The sequence below is a fragment of the Rousettus aegyptiacus genome, unplaced genomic scaffold (assembly GCF_014176215.1).
Source record: "Rousettus aegyptiacus isolate mRouAeg1 unplaced genomic scaffold, mRouAeg1.p scaffold_m13_p_9, whole genome shotgun sequence".
NCBI lineage: Eukaryota > Metazoa > Chordata > Mammalia > Chiroptera > Pteropodidae > Rousettus > Rousettus aegyptiacus.
This window is the reverse complement of record NW_023416312.1, coordinates 72681160-72697957: the sequence shown is the minus strand read 5'-3', so window position 1 is coordinate 72697957 and position 16798 is coordinate 72681160. Positions and strand designations below refer to the sequence as shown.

Sequence of the window (16798 nt, the reverse complement as noted above, 5' to 3'; positions counted from 1 at the left end):
ACACAACACTACATGGTCAGCTTTTCCCTAGAATGTTCTCTCCACTGCCTTGCTTAACTGAAATCTGGTTTTGCCCTGACATTCTCAAGTTGAGGTTGCTCATTTCTTTTCCCTTCCATTAGTACCAAACATGCTTTTCCCCCAGTTCATCCAAGCTGAGAAATCTTTTACTCCAGTTAATTTGAGCTAAGAAATCTGTCATCTTGACTCCACCTCCTCGCTTCTCTCTTCCTCTCACTTCTTCCTTCTCTCCTCCTCCTACCCCTTTCAAGGGTCACCAAATCCTGTTGATTTTATCACTGAAATATCTCTTTCATCCCCCCCTTATCGCCATTCTCACTGCCTCAGTTAAAGCCTTTGTTATCTCTTTCTGGAACTATATATTTTAACTAGTTAGTTACCTGGCCTCCAGTCACCCAACATCCAGTCCATCCTACATATTGTTGCCATCGCATTTCCTGCTGAGTACCTAACTGTATTGTATTGCAGGCACTGGGAATAGAGATGAACACACAGCTCCTGACTTCTTGGCTCATACCCAGAATGAGTAAGAAATATTGTCCCCTTCCCCACTGTATTCTGTGATAGACACTTCCAGAATACTTTTTTTCTCACCAGATCTTATTTTTTTTAACCTTTATGCTTTACTCATGCATGACACTTTCCATTGTTGCCTTCTTTAATCTTCACGAGAACTCCACAAGTAGGTAGGTACAACTATTTATCCCCATTTCACAGATGAGGAAAATGAGATCTGGTTACTTGCCTCAGTTCACAATGCAAGCATATGACAGAGGTCAGATTCAAGCCCAGGTCTGACTCTTGAGCCTGTGCTCTGCCTCCCACATATTAAGTAGGACACTGAGACCTTGGAAGAGTCCAAACAGGATGACTAGAATGGTGAAAAGAATCTTGAAACCAAGTACTGTGAAGAATAAAGGAAAGAAATGAAGGCTCTGGCACTGTAAAGAGTTAATTTAAAAAATGACATACATGGTGGCTGTCTCCAAACATCTGAAGGGTTGTCATGTAAAAGAGGAAGCAAACATAATCTGTGTGGCTGCAAACGGCAGAGCTAGGCCTAGCCTCTGGTGGAGCTTAAGAGTAAATTTCAGCTCAAGAACCTTTTCTAACATATAACATAGCCCTCTAAGAGGCGGGGAATGTTTAAGGAGGTACGTGTAGGGGACATTCCTGCCTTGAGTGGGCAAGTGGTCTAGATCAGCATTTCTGGGCACATCAGAATCACCTTAGGTAATTCTTTAAAATACAGATGCCTGGCCCCACCCCAGACTTATCAAAACAGAATCCTGGGGGTAGAGACCATTACTGCAAGAATTACAAACAAGTAAATTGTAAGACGCTTCACTCAAATCCTTAAAAAAGAAACACAAGTGGCTAATTAACAAACGAAAAAAACTATCCAACTTCAAGAGTTCTCAAAGAAATGTAAATCAGTACCATGATTTACCATTTATTTCCTAGCAGACTGCACGGATTAAAAAATATTAATAATCAGTGTTGGCATAGGAGAAGAGAAATGAAAACTTGTATATTCTGCTGGAGAAAGAGTACATGGCAACAACTTTCTGCAGAGCAATTTAACAGTGTGTTTAAGAGGAATTTTTAACACTAAAAGTGTGTCTAATGTCTGAGCAAACAATTCCAATGCTAGAAATTTATCCAAAAGGGACAATCTAGCAAGTTTGAAAATGTCTAATCAGAGATGTTCATTCAACTAATGTTTATACCAGCGCTGTTCAAAATAACTTTCTGCAATAACAGAAATGTTCTGTGTCTGTGCTGTCCTTATACAGTAGCCACCAGCCATATGTGGTAAGTGCAATTTAGGAGCTGATATTTTAAACTTTTTAATTAACTTCTATTTAAATTTAAATACCCACAGGTGTCTAGCAGCTACCATACTAGAAAGCAGCTCATGTTTATAACACCACAAAATTAGAAATTATCAAAACATCAAACAATAAAGGATGATTACCTATGGTACACCCACAGTGGAATTCTACAGATTTCTATTTATTGATGTGAAGAAATGTTTGTAAGATACTGGTAAGTGAAAAAAATATTTTAAAGTTTGTATGATACACTTATCGAATCCATGTTTTCATATATATACACAAAGGAGACAGAAGAGTTTTGACATATATACATTAGAACATTAAGAGTTCCTTTTGAGTAAATGAGGTGGTGATTGAGTATTCTCTTTTGTCTAACTCTTCTACAATAAACATGCATTTATTATGTTATAAAGCAATAAACATTTCAAAAAGAAGGCCTACTGATAATTAGAACAGGAAAAAAATAATTCAGAAAATTTAACATGTTCATCTTAGAAAACAAATTCTACTATTTGGTGCTTCAAAAAATGTTCAGTGAGGCCTCTGGTTTCACAGCAAACTCTCCACTGGGCTTTTGGACAGATCCTCCAGGAGTGGCTTGCTGCAAGCTCTCCTGAACTGTAAAAGCCCACAGGAATTGTGAAACTACTCCATGTTTAGGCGCCAAAACTCTGGGTAACTCTTCCGAGTCTGTTCATTCAGATCCAAGCTAAGTCTCTGAACTGGAAACGCTTGGTCAAGAAATTCATTGAAACTGGCTTTACTATAGTGTCAGTTGCTTTGTCTTATATTAAGTACTTTCCACAAATTCCCCCGGGGAGAGAGAACAGGGGGGCTGATTCATTTTCAAGCCTTCCCTAAATTCCAACCTAACAAACATTCCATGCAAAGGTAGTTGTGTGTGCCAAGTGGGGGAGTCAACAGCTAAAGACACTTTTCAGCCATTCTCAGCTTCAGGGGAGTTTTTCTCTACTTGGCGTTACTACATGCAATCTGGCTGATGCCAGCCAGGGGATGCTGCATAAATTACCCTGCCTCAAGAGGCTACAACCGGTATTATCTAGCAACTCTTTCCTGATCCTTTGGCAGGCAAGGAATTAAGGGTAAATTAAGCAGCAGCAGCAGCAGCAGCAGCAGCAGCAGCAGCAAGCAAACAGTCTTTAAACACCTACTAGTTGACTTTCCCAGGCACAATGAATGACTCTTCTTAAGGAAAGAGCCAGACTACAACAGGTTTACCAAATGCCTTTGTTCCCCCTCAGACACAAATAGCTATATCGTAAATTATAACAAAAACAGTGTCAAAACTCTTCATTTAAAACATGTATATATGTAAACACTTCTCAATCACACACACTGAATTCCCTGCCAATGGTTAATTCTGTAATTATCCCCTTTCCTGGGTTAAAACTGACCTTCGTAAAGATGTCAAACTTTCAGGAAAATGCAGCAACAAAATAGTCTCTTCTTCATTACATGGTAAATAGATTCGTGGAAGTACTTATAAATGAATGAAGGTCTGAATACACAACTACATGCTATATATAGCCTATGCTTTCTTAATTTCCTCAACAGTGAATAAAACAGAATGTTAGTGAAGAAAACAAAGGACTGCCGCTCTAAAGCTGTCTTTTGGTGATACTGATTTTAACCTGTTTGTTACGAAGCAAGATTCAGAAAGAACCTTTGACCCTCCCTTTCCTGTCCAAGAGACTCAGACAGAAACCCCTGCTTCAGGAAGGAAATCTCAAGATGTTCGATTTAGCCTAATTTGAATTAAGTATGGTAAATAGAAGGGCTTCGGGCATGGTTCCTTAGCAAGAAGGTGCCTGCCATGTATGTTCCACTCTTTCTCAACTACCTGTAAATCACCCATTTTCACTTCTGAAATCTAATATCCCATCCCCCATATCCTTTTGTCCAAAATGTCCCATATACCCAATGTTGCCTCACTGTCTTTTGAATTTTCACATATATGTGAATTGTCCATGAGTATATATTAAAATTTGATTTTCTCCTGTTAATCCACCTGTTGATTTGATTGTTAGCTGAGGTAGAAGAACTTAGAATGTGGGAATAAAATACATATATTTTTTAGCCCCTACATTAGTAAAATGCTAATAAGGGTATAATTGTTTTAAAAAAACTAAACAGGAAATACTGTGTATTTGTTCAGTTTGGTGGGTCTTCCAAGTTCTAGTGAGAGAAACACCAGAGGAAAGCTTAGCCTGCTGCCACAATGACTCCATACTGAAGTCCAATGAACATGTGACTCCATATTGAAGCTCTAATGTGAATGCCATTGGTTTACAACAGCAAGTGTAAATCCCACTTCCGATATCCCTAATAAAGACGTTAAGGCTTAAATCAGAAAAAGAACTGTTAAGTTATGGAGGCGGCTACAACGTGGTCCACTGGCTTCCCAGCCACCTGTCTGTGGCTTTGCTAACTTTAAGCAGCCCTTTGTGTCAGAAAAACAGGGGCCAACAAAGCCATTTAAATGGAGAATACACTCCTTTTAAGACTGTTCCCTTATTTCTTAATTGACTACACTGCTTAAAAATATTCACTAAGGTGCTATGGATAATCGAAAATTGAGTTGTGTACATAATCTGGCTGTTCTACTGGCAAACACATACTCAACCCAGGCTGAGACTAATGAAAACAAATGGAGAAAAAGTCATCTGCATTCACTTATAATTGCAGGGCATCTAGCATTGTGTCTTGAATGCAGTAGGAACTCAAAAGATATTGGCTGATTGAGATTCCTAGAATCTGTTCTCCCCCACCCCCAAAATCTTAATGTGGTTCACATACCACAGTAGTAATAAGTATCATGCCTGTGCCTTGCCTGGTAAAAATCTGCAGCCCCCGTCTCAAGTAAGCTAGGCTGGGCAGCGTCTCCCAGAAGACTCTCCTTACACTAACATTTTTTCCAGCTTTGCCAGAGTCAAGGGTTAGAAAGGGGCAGATGCACCTGTGCTACACAAAATTATTTTTAAAACCTAAAAACCTGGGCAAGAATGCTAATGTTAACTTTTTGCTACTGAGGGTGGCAGGTCAAATGCTGGTCAAATTCCAGCGGAGGTTTGCTGAGCCCCATTTATCCTCTTGAGACCATCTGCCTATTTCACAGACTCCCTACACATGATGTGGTACGCCAGCCACCCCTGCTCAAGCAAGGTTTTCTTTCTTCCTAAATTTAGGAAAACGTTTCCTGTGCAAGGCAGATGGAATCACTTGTTAACAATCAACCAAGAGAGAGACCTGGTATAAATGCCCTGCACACACAGCTTGCCTCCTCTCTTAACTGGCTGTGAATGACAATCAAGGTTCCAATCTGAACCAACAGGACTTCATTCTAAAACTGATGAGACATACAATAAACCAAGTCCATCAAAACAACATTAAAGTTCTGGGCAAAGCTCTGCTAAACAGCAGGATTAAATTTCCAAGGGTCCAGAAACAGAGATAGATTTCTTTAGTCACTTGACTTTGCACAGTTGTTGCTCCGATCAGATCTTTATCTCAAAGGTACATATTTTACCTTTGATCCTCCTCCAGAACTCCCACTAAATGTCAACTTTCTCCACTGTTGGGATCAAGCCCCTGCCCTCCCTTTAATGTTGGCTTTATCGGATTCTACAAGAGCAACAGAAAAATTACAAGGAAAAGCTGTGAAGTTTCCGATAAGTTTGTTTGTTTGTTTTCAAACAAAAAGAGCCCACTCTTAAATGGTGAAATTTAAGCACAAGAGACGACACCCTGTAAGGGAAGCAGAGACAAAAATGAACAACAAAAACACAAAGTAACAAACACTCGTTAACCAGTCTGATTGCTTATTTAGGGTTTGCTTGCTAGTCCAGGAAACTGGCAATGAGAGCCTTGAAAACAGAAGGGGCAAGTGCCGCTTAGCACCCGTTCGCTTTCCTCCAGCCAGACAATCCGGATGAGGCTGAGTGCACGATAGGAGGGTTCCCAGGAGGTCAGTGCGCTTTCAAATCCCCATCCGCCGGCCCTGAACGGTGGGGCGCTAAACCCAGGGCCTCCATCCCTGAAGTGGCACATCCCTATTCCCACAAAACCTCCGTGGTCCCCCATCTCCTTGCCTCTGAAGAGCTCCTGGGTCCCAAACGACACCCTCGCCCTTCGGCGGCCGACCCCGCGCCCACTCGCCCCGGACCGCCCCCCCCCCCGGAACCCCGTTGTTTCCAATCCCCTCCCTCCGCGGCAACAGCAGCAGCAGCACCCTTTCAACACCCATCACCACCCTCTCTCTCTCCCCAGTAGCGGGAGGAAGTCGCTGCTTCCTCTGTTCTCACCGCCCGCCACAGCTTGGGCGCCCAGAGCTTTTTGGGTGGGGTTCTTTTTTGTGTACACGGGTGTGTGTGTGTGTGTGTGCGTGTGTGCGTGCGCGCGCGCGCAAAACGCTTATCGCATCCTTTCGCCCAGGCTACCTCAGGTGCCAGCAGGAGCGAATCAAGATCTCTTCACGCCTAGCTCTTGGCTCTTTGTGCCGTGTCCAGGACTGCGCGGAGTCTGCTCTCCAGTTCACACTCCAGGCCCAGGCCGTACCCGGGTTCCAAACCCCCGAGACCCTGCCGGCGTCCAGCCGAGCACACGCTCCCACCGCGCCCGGCAGCCGCAGCGCTGTCAGCGGCCACCTGGGATTCGGACCCTGACCAGCGGTGGCCAGTGCGCAAACTTACTGAACCCGAACCCGGAGTGCGGAGCGCACTGGGAACCCGCCCCGAGCGCCGTCCCTGCCCCGACCCCGGGCGCGGGAAGCCACCTCGTCGTTCTCGCCTCGAGCGCGTGCCCCGAGACGCCCCATGCCCCAGCCACTCACCAGCGCCACGGAACCCCGCACGGCCTCCGACACGCTCTGCCGGAGCTCAGCCGCCGTGCCGGGCTTGCTGAGTCGCTTGGTGAATTTGCGTACTTCAGCCATGGCCGCGGGCGCAGGTCTCGGCGGGCGTACTCAGTGCCCCGGGCCCAGCCGGCTGCGGCCGCTGCTGCTCCGTCTGTTTACCCGCCAGCCGGCCGACCACATCGCAGCGCGGCGCCCGCCGCCCTTCCCTCCCTCCCTCCCTCCCTCGCGCGACTCCTCCCTCGTCCCCTCCTTCCCTCCTGCACTCGCTAGCTCTTGCTGTCTTGCCCCACGGGGGCGGCGGCCGCTCTGCGCGCGACCAGCCCAGAGAGGAGGGCGTGTCTGGGAGGAAGGGTGTGTAGACGGGAGGGAGCACAGGGTGGGAGGGCGAGGTCACGAGGGAAGAAGGGGAAGTGGCAGCCGCCCCGGCTCCGCCCGCAGCTGATGTTGCTGGTGCGGCCGCATCCGGGAGGGAATATCTGGCTGCTTCTTTACTCACGTGTGTGTTGAGGGGTAAAGAAATGTCTCCAAGTGTGGGGCGTGCTCTACCCCAGAGTCTTTGCCGCCCCAGAGTCTGCAGTACCCGCAAGAGACCTTGGGACTCTGGCGTACATCCACTCCCACCCCGTAAGCCCCCAGGGCCCAGGCCACCTGGGGCTGGGAAACAATGTGAAGCGGCATCTATTGTGTGTTCCGCGGGGGAGGGGTCGCGCCCTAGTTGAAGGTGGGAGAGCGGTTTTCTGGCATGAGCAACTCGCCTGCGTCCTCTCCCTCCCACAGCGTTTTCTTACCCAGTCGGCCCTCCTCAAGGAGGCCACCCCAAGAGGGAGCAGGCTGTGAGAAGTTGAAACTTGGTGTGGCAGAACCTCACCATCACCAGGAAGGCCGGGAGAGCTCGTAGGGCCTGGGCCTGTGGCAGATAGTCTAGCTCCGCAGTGACTGTGTGCTGGAGATAGGGTAGAGGTCGCATTGGGAACGCCATTGGCTGGGTTCTGGAGGACTTATCAGTTTTCTAGAAGCTTTTACATGTGCCCTCCTATCACCTCACCATTTCCTATTTCTTTCCTCATCTTCTTCACCTTCCAAGAAATTGTTTTCCAAGAATTCAAGAATGGCTAACTAGATGTAAAGCAAACATGCTTAAGGCAGAAATAGGATGAGAATCTTGAATTGCTAGTGACCCTGTAAAGCTTCCCCACTGTGGGAAGTGAAAGAGGCTCCACTAGTGGTGGCAATTTCTGTCTGGTTACTTCATTGGCTGTGAATTTTAAAATGGCCCATAATTTCTAGGGAACCATTCGGGCTTTCTAAAAGAATTCCTAAATGATGTAGGGAGAAATCAAGAGAATTAAAATGTTAAATCAAGCTACATTAAGAGACTGCAATATGCTGATCAGCCCTGCAGCCAGGCCAGGATACCTTCAGAACAAAGGAAGACTTCTGCTGGGATTGCTAACAACCCATTCTCCATACCTGTGAAGGAGAAACAGGAATGACAGTCTTTAAGTGGCTGCCATACACATGTAAAATCATTCATTCCCTATGGCTAAAACCATGGGGAACCTATGGATTAAAGGCTGGGAACTTTCTGCCAGTAGGCCTTTCACACTATAAACTCATCCCCTTCCTTATGCTATGCCCATATCAAAGGAAATGGGAACTAAAGAATGATATATAAACTGGATTCCCACAGACACTCGTGCTCACTGCCCTTCTCTTGGCCCCTCTTAGTCTCTTTCTCTGGGTTTACTCCATGTCTACTCTTTACTCTGTCTCTCTTACTGTCCTTGTCTCTATTGTTTCTGTTCCACTGAGTCTCTCTCTGTCTCTGAGAGGACACAACGCTCTCCCTATGGAGTGTTACCCCTTTTCTAATAAACTTTCCTTTTGACTCTAATGTTGGCATGTGTGTTGAATTCTTTGTACACTCACTGCCAAAGGACCCTCTTCTCTTGGTGCAGGGCTTGGTCTCCGCCCGCTGCTTGGGGAAATTTGCCCTGTTCTGCATCAACACCACTGCCAGAGGGCCCCTTTCCCCACTTTTCCCAATTTCAAAGGCCAAGCAGTCACACCTACATATGGGACTTTGTTATAGAAACCCAGCAAAGGCCTAGTCTCTTAGCAGCAGGTCTATTTTAGCAGCGATTACATTAGTTCTGATACAGCACAGATGGAGGGTCCTCAAGGGCCTGGGACCTGGAAGTCCTCTAAAGGCAGAGGCTTTGTATCACCAGTCTTTGCTTTGCATAGTGTGTGTATGTGAAATTTTTTAATTGTTAAATGTAGGTGGATCAACACAAATTCATGCCTTCCATTTCCTGAATGCCTATGGGGTCCATGCTGTTGGTTAACCTTCACAACAGCTATAATACTTTTCCCTGCTAAGGGAGCCAAGATATGCTTCAGATATAGGACAGAGCCACAGGGTTTAGGGAAGGCAAGCACAGCTTCAAGTGATAAATGATGACTGTTTTTTTTTTAAAAAATCATGATAATCTCATTTGCTTTTACTACTGGGATGGTCTTGACTCCCACTCAGTTTGAGCCAATGAAATATGAAAAGGAAGTGTGAGAGGAGAGCTCCTAAAAGTTTTCACCTAAAAAGGGATGGGCAGGGAGACCTCTGTTTCCTCTGTCTTCCTGAGAGCGATGTTTTCTTTGATGCATTTGCCCTTGGCAACCATTTTGCAACCAAAAGGGAAGGCTGAGATCATCACAGAAAAGTCAACTCAGAATCTGGACGACATTGAACTGTTGAACCTACCCTAGTACTGCCTATCTCTGAGCTCCCTTTTATGTGATACAAGTAAAATCTTTTGGTTTCTACAACTTTTAGTTGAATAATCTGTTACTTTCAGCCAAAGGCATCCTTATTACCTCAGACTCTATTGGAGCCCCTGAAAGTACACAGGGATGAACAAAACAGGCAACATCCCTCTTCTGGTGGAGCTTACATTTTAGTGCAAGCAAATTAACATGTTAATTTTAGAAAGATAAATGGTGTGTGGAGAATTAAGTTAAGGTGATATGATAGAGTGTAATTGGAGTTGGAGACCTAATTTAGAATAGTAAAGGAAGGCCTCTGAGGGGATCGAGATTGAGCTGACTCTTCAAGGAAAAGAAGCAGCCAACAGACATCAGGAGGTAAAACACTCTAGGCAGAAGAAATGACAAGCACAAAGGCCTAGGAATGGAACGGACTTAGTGTGTTCAAAGACAGAAAAAAAAAGAAGGCCAGCGCAGCTGGAGTATTGAAGAAAGGGGAGTGGTATGAAGTGGAATTGAAGGAGTGGGCAATTTCTGCAGAGCCCTGTGAGCCATTGGAAGAACATGCCACACTGATGGTGCTCAAACACCATCTGGCCATTGTGCAGACTCCATGCTCATTCCCTAGAATGTAAGTATCACCTTTTGGCTTTAAGGTTTCTATTTAATTGCATAAACATTGAGCATTGTGCTATGCCCTGAGGGAGGATGCAGAGTGAATTAAAGACACTGTCCATTCCCTTCAAGAAAAAAAATAAAGTCTAGTAGAGAATGCACTTCCGATGCAAGGTAGTATGTGATAAGGACCATAATTGAGATAAAGAGGCAGGTGAGATCACATCTGATTAGGGTCTATGAAAGGCTTCCTAAAAGAGGGGATGTTTAAGCAGGACCTTGAAGATGAGTAGGATTTGGACATAACTACACACACATAGTAAAGGGAAATTGCAGGGGCACTAATACAGCTTCTAATAGGGCATTTTATTGGGTGATTTCTTTTCCACATTTGTTAGATATCCGATTTCATGGCAAATTTACCTGCCATTTTCACACTATCTTAATTGAACTTGAGATCCAAGGATTAGAAATGCCACTGAGCCCTTTGACCTAGAAATTCCACCTCTACGAATCAATGCTAAATAAAAACTCTCACATATGAATGGAGATGCTCATTATATCATTGCAATAACAAAGTATTAGAAACAGCCTAAATGCCCATCCATAAATAACTCCTTCATCCTCAATTCCTAAACCAACGCCTGGTACATAATGGTTGCTCAAAAAATATTTGTCAAGTGAACGAATGAATAAATGAACATACATGATTTATCCATTCTGAGGGATTCTCTATAGCTGTTAAAAAAGGAGATATATATGTATGTACTTACATGGAAAAAGCTCTGAAAGATATTAATTGATAAAAAATCAAGTTGCAGAACAAATCTACTTATAAAAAATGCTATATGTGTATCTATGTCCCTATACATGAGCTAATAGTGGAGGCCTCATGGGTGGGAAGTGGGAGTGGAGAGAATTCAAATGCTGCAGACTCTCAAATTTATATTTCCAGCTTCAGCCACCAGACCTGTATATCCAATTCATCATCACCACTTGGATGCCTAATAGGTATCTCATATTAGACAAACTAACTTCTATTCTTTCTTGACACATTTACTCTTTGTATAGTTTCCTCTCTCTCAGTATATGACAGTTCTTTTCTAGTTGCTAAGGCCAAAAACCTTAGAGTCATCTCTTTTATTTCTCACATGCTCCACATCCGATCCAGCAGCAAATCCAGTTGACTCTGCCTTCAAAATACAACCAAGATCGAATCACTTCTCACCCCTTCTACCAATACCACCCGAGCCTAAAGCCACTAGCATCTCTTACATAGATTATTTCAATGGCCTCTCAACTGACCATGGTGCTATCTCATTTGCCCTCCTACAGTCTATTTGTAACATGCCAGCCAATGATTGTAATCAAGCCCCATGCCCAGTTCTTACTTAGGATGACCTACAAGATGCAGTGTATTAGTTATCTTTTGCTGGGCAACAAAATACCCCTAAATTTAGCAGCTTAAAACAAACACACATCTATTATCTAACAGTTTCTGTGGACTAGGAATCTAAGCATGGCTTAGCTGGGTCCTCTGGATCAGTCTCCCACTAGGCTGAAATTAAGGTGTGGAATCTGGATCTCTCAAAAGGCTGTAATCAGAGTTTCAGTTAGAACCTCACTCCTCTCCAGGTTCAACTGGGCCAGGATCTGCTGCAAAGCTTACTCAGTGGTTGTTGGAAGGATCCAGATCCTCACAGGTTGCTGGACTGAGAGCCTCAGTTCCTCATTGGCTATTGGCCATAAGCTACCCTCAGTTCCTCACCACATGGGCTTCTCCATAGAGCAATTAATAACATGGCAGCAGGCTTCATCAAAGAGAGCAAATAGGAGAGAATGAGAGACTACCAGCAAATGGAAGCCGCAGTCTTTAAGAACCTAATCTTGGACATGACATCCCATCAGTTTTGCTGGATTCTATCTGTTAGACCCAGGCCACGATCAAGGGAAGGAGTTATACAAGGGTGTTAAAACCAAGGGGTAGGACTCCTTGGGGGGCCATGTCAGAAGCTGTGTATCAGAGTCTATATGATCTGTCCTACTACATCTCCTTTCCCATAACTCTGATCTCATGTCCTGTTGATTCCCCGCCCCCTTGCACACTGTGCTCAAACCACACAGCCCTTCTTATGGTTTCTTTAAATATCAGGCATTGCCCATCATCAGAGCCTCTACACTTACTGTTCCCTATACCTGGAGGGCTCTCCCCCACAAAGCTTCATTGTTTACTGCCTTAACTCCTTTAGACCATGCCCAACATCAGCCTCTCAGTTAGGCCTTCTCTGATCTCCTTGTTTAAAATTGTAACCCTCCTACCATCTCCTATCTAACTTACCCTACTTTAGTTTTCTCCAAAGCACTCGTCACCATTTGAAGTACTGTATATGTTAACATAGTTATTTCATTTATCGTTTGTCTTCGTTACTAAAATTTAAGTTCCATGAAGGCAGAACTTTTTGTCTACTCTGTTCACTGTTTGATTTTCAATGCTTAGAGAAGCATTGTCCAATAGAAATATAATGTGAGCCACATATGTAATTTCAAATTTACTAGTAGCTAAGTAAAAATTTAGTAAAAAGAAACCAGTGAAATTAATTTTAATAGTATATTTTCTTTCACCCAATATGTCCAAAATATTATATTATGAAATCACGCAATCAATATAAAATTATGTGGATTTTTAAACATTTTTCATAGTAACTCTTCATAATTTGGAGTGTACATCACCCTTCCATTGTTTAGATGCTAAATTTTCATCAGAAATCCATGATCTGTATTCAGATTTCATACTATTGGTTGAAAGAGTAGATTCACATATCCAACTTGTTTAAAAGTTTGCCAATAACTACATCATATATCAGTTTTTATATATAAATGTAAATTATTAAAATTAAACAAAGTTACAAATTTAATTCCTCAGTCACACAAGTCACATTTTACATGTTCAATAACCATATGTAGCTAGTGGTGATTGGGCAGGGCAGGCCTAGAACATAAGGCCCAGCACTTAAGCGTCATTCAATGATTAATGAAAATAAACAAATGTATTGTGTGAGGCTTTTCCAAAGATAATATATTCATGGTTACTAGTGTTGTACAGTATCAGATGGTTGCTGGACTTATGGTGATCACTTCTTTAGTTATATAAATGTTGAATAACTATTACGTACACCTGAAACTAATATAATATTGTATGTTAGCTATATTTTAATAAAAATCTTTTAAAACTAAAGCTTATAACAAGCAAATAGTAATTGTGGACAGCAGTACAGTTTTCAAAGCACATTGATACCCTTTATCGCTTTCAATTGTCAAAACAATCTTGAGAGGTAGTTAGAGCCAAGACTATTTTTCCTATTTTACAGATGAAGAAACTGAGTTGGCTAAGTCACATCACAGTTGGCAGAGCCAGAAGTATAATCCAGGTTTTCTAGCTCTCTTTCCAATATATCATATAGTTTCAGGTAACTTGAACAGCTCTGAGAGAAACTCCATCTTTATCTCATTATGGATCCATCATCCATGAATTTATAGTGATGGTGTCAGATTGGAAAGACTATATGAGTATATGAAAAAGTTAAAAGTCTTATTGCAACTATAGGCATTTTAAATAATATAAACCTTATTGGATATATATTAACAGCCTATGACACCATTTGGAATATTGAGAAGTTTCTTATTTCCCAGACAAAGCCAGAAACTTCACTCTCTTTTTCTACTTTTTCTTAATTCACCTCCTTCAAAGAGTATAATAAAAATGCTGTACCATAAAGTGTTTGTGGATTTAAGGATGACCCTTTTCCCCTGCAAGAAGCTAATGATATGTCTCTGAAAATGAAAATGTGGGGTCTTCAGTATTTCAAATGTTGTGGAAAGCATTAGGTGTTACTTTGGACTTGTATAGGAAACTCATAAAGACACTGAATAGTCTAAGCTGGGGAAAGAAGATGAATATTTGGTGCTGTACGAGCTGAGTGGAAGCTATCTCTGGAGTAGAGCTGAAAAGAGCAAAGGTAGACAGACATTCAGGAGCCTTAAGGGGTAGGGTAGGTGGATGTGTTCAGGAAATTGCAGGGACTAGGATCAGAGCAGGAACAAGGACAGGGAAGTCAGACACTTAGAGTTGTAGCAGACATTATAAATCATCTAGTGATTAGATTCTAGTTCAAACTGCTTTGTTGTATAGGAGGCAAGACTGGGTTTAATTCAGATACAGGAAAACAAATCACTTAGGAGATGGGATCATGTCACAGGCCAGAAAGCACCTAGCCTGACATCTCATAGGTGTACAATCAATATTTACTGACCAAAAAGGCCTTTACTTCTCATGCCGAAAAAGGAGGGGGGAGCTTAATGGTAAAAAATGCGACCAAGACTGGAGGGCATACTAAGAGAAGTGAGGCTTACTGAGGTTCTACTATGTGCCAGGCACTAGCATGACTTCTGTTATCTGACCACCCTGGAGAAGTAGCAGGAGTACAACAACCCAAATGGTCAGGGACTATGAGAAAGTTTATAATCAACACGATAGCATAGGATAGCATAGTGGGTCAGCACTAGGATACCAGAGTCAAACTGAATGAGGTTCAAATCCTGGTTTCCCATTCTCTCACAGAGTAAACACGAACAGGTCATTTACTCCATCTGCAAAATGGGAATAATATTTCATATCTGGCTTACATGTTTGTGAAAATTTAATGAAATAAAGTGCGTGGCACACAGTAAGCCCTCAAACAGACATCAGCTGTCTGGCAGATTGTTTCCCAAGATGGCCACAATGGTATCTCCCATCCCACATGTTCTTCTTATAATGAGACTCTGACACTTCTGTCTCCAAGATAAGACCAGCTACATAATTTGCTGGGCCCAGTGTGAAGTATAACTGCAGGGCCCCTTGTTCAAAATGTATTAGGAAGTTCAAGACAATGATATGAAAACATTAAATCAAGCGTGAGCCTATTCTGTGTGTGGAGTCCCGTGCAAATGAACAGGTTGCACACACATGAGGCCAGGGGTTTATGTTGCCTCTCCTGGAATTCAGGTGGGCTTATGACTTGTGACACCATGTGACTTCTGAGGCTAGGTCATAAAAAGTGATATCTTGTCTCTCTGTTAATTTTAGATACCTGCTTAAAGCCCTCAGCTTACATTATGAGCAGTCTATCTTGAGGCCATCATGCAGTGAGGAAACCCAGACTGGCCCATGTGGACCAGCCATGTGGAGAGGGCTTGAGGTAAGACTAAGTGAAAATAATGCCTGATAAACACCCCTGCTACTTCAGCGCCCCTAAAATTCCAACTCCAGTCACCAACTGACCACAATCACACGTAACACCCTGAGCCAGAACTGTCCTTTCTGAAATTCCTGACTCACAAAAACCATAAATGATAAAAAAGTAAGTGTTGTTCTTCTAAGCCACTAAGTTTTGAGGTGATCTGTCATATAGCAATTAATAACTGGAACACTATCATTAAAACAAGTAAAAGGCAACAGCCAGTACCAGGAATGAGAGATTATACTGTTTGTACTTTCTTTCACCTGTCATCTGTGATGACAATGGCAGGATTCAGGTCCTAACTGATATATCAGAATGAAAGGAATTGTGTCTGAATGTTTGAAACTTGTTTGACTTCTGTTTCAATCAACCCAGCTTTACGAGAATTTTGAAACAATAAAAAATATTTGGACATGGACTGAGCATTAAACGATATTAAGGAATAATTGTTAATTTTATTAGATATGATCATGGCATGAAGGTTATATTAAAAATATGGCTTTATAGATTTGAAATGCAAACAGAAGTATTTATAAATGAAATGATATGATGTCTAGGGCTTGCTTACAGAAAGCGCCAAGACCATTCAGTTGGGAAAAGAATAGTCTCTTCACCAAACAGTGCTGGGGCAACCAGATTTTCTCATGCAAAAGAATGAAGTTGGACCACTATTTCACTTTGTATATAAAAATTAACCCAACATGGATTGACGATCTAATTATAAGAGCTAAAATTTTTAAAAAACTCTTAGAAGAAAATATAGGGGTATATCTTTATGACCTCAGATTTGTCAATGGATTCTTTGGCAATGGTGGCAGGTTTGATGCCAAAACCATGAGCCTCAAAGAAAAAATAGATAAATAAGACTTCATCAAAATAATAATAATAAAAAAGTCTTTCGTTCATCAAAGTACATTATCACAAAGATGAAGAGACAACCCACAGAATGGGGAAAATATTTACAAATTACTTATCCAATAAGAGTTTAGCACCAAGAATATATAAAGAACTTTTAAAACTCAACAAGAGAAAGGCCAACAGCCCAATTAAAACTGGGCAAAGGACTTGAGTAGACATTTCTCCAAAGACAAAAAATGGCCAACTAGGGTAAGAAAACATGCTCAACACCATTAGTCTTTAAAGAAGTGCAAATCAAAACCACAATGAGGTATCACTTCCCACCCGGCAGGATGGCTATAATCAAAAGGGGAGAGAGGAGAGAGAGAGAGAGAGAGAGAGAGAGAGAGAGAGAGAGAGAGAGAGAGAGAGAGAGAGAGAGGAGATAACAATCATCCAGAATGTGTAGAATTTGGAATCTTCATATACTGCTGATGAGATTGTAAAATGGTGCAGCAGCTATGGAAAAAACATTTTGGTGATTCCTCAGAAAGTTAAACATAGAATTAGCA

General features: G+C 42.4%; 2 protein-coding genes across 4 annotated transcripts in view; both read right to left on the bottom strand.

Moving 5' to 3' along the window:
* DOCK11 (dedicator of cytokinesis 11) overlaps nt 1–6929 on the bottom strand; it is a 174718-nt gene extending 167789 nt beyond the window's left edge. For 2 of the 3 annotated variants that reach the window (XM_016124433.2, XM_016124436.2), the window contains exon 1: nt 6709–6901. In XM_016124433.2, the coding sequence (XP_015979919.2) occupies nt 6709–6810 (102 nt within the window). In that variant the 5' untranslated portion in view covers nt 6811–6901. Of the gene's footprint in view, nt 1–6708 lie in introns of all 3 variants that reach the window. The other variant, XM_016124435.2, reaches the window with a different exon arrangement.
* Nucleotides 1–16798, bottom strand: part of WDR44 (WD repeat domain 44) — a 185690-nt gene that overhangs the window by 35287 nt on the left and 133605 nt on the right. The gene's annotated exons all lie outside the window — the stretch shown is intronic.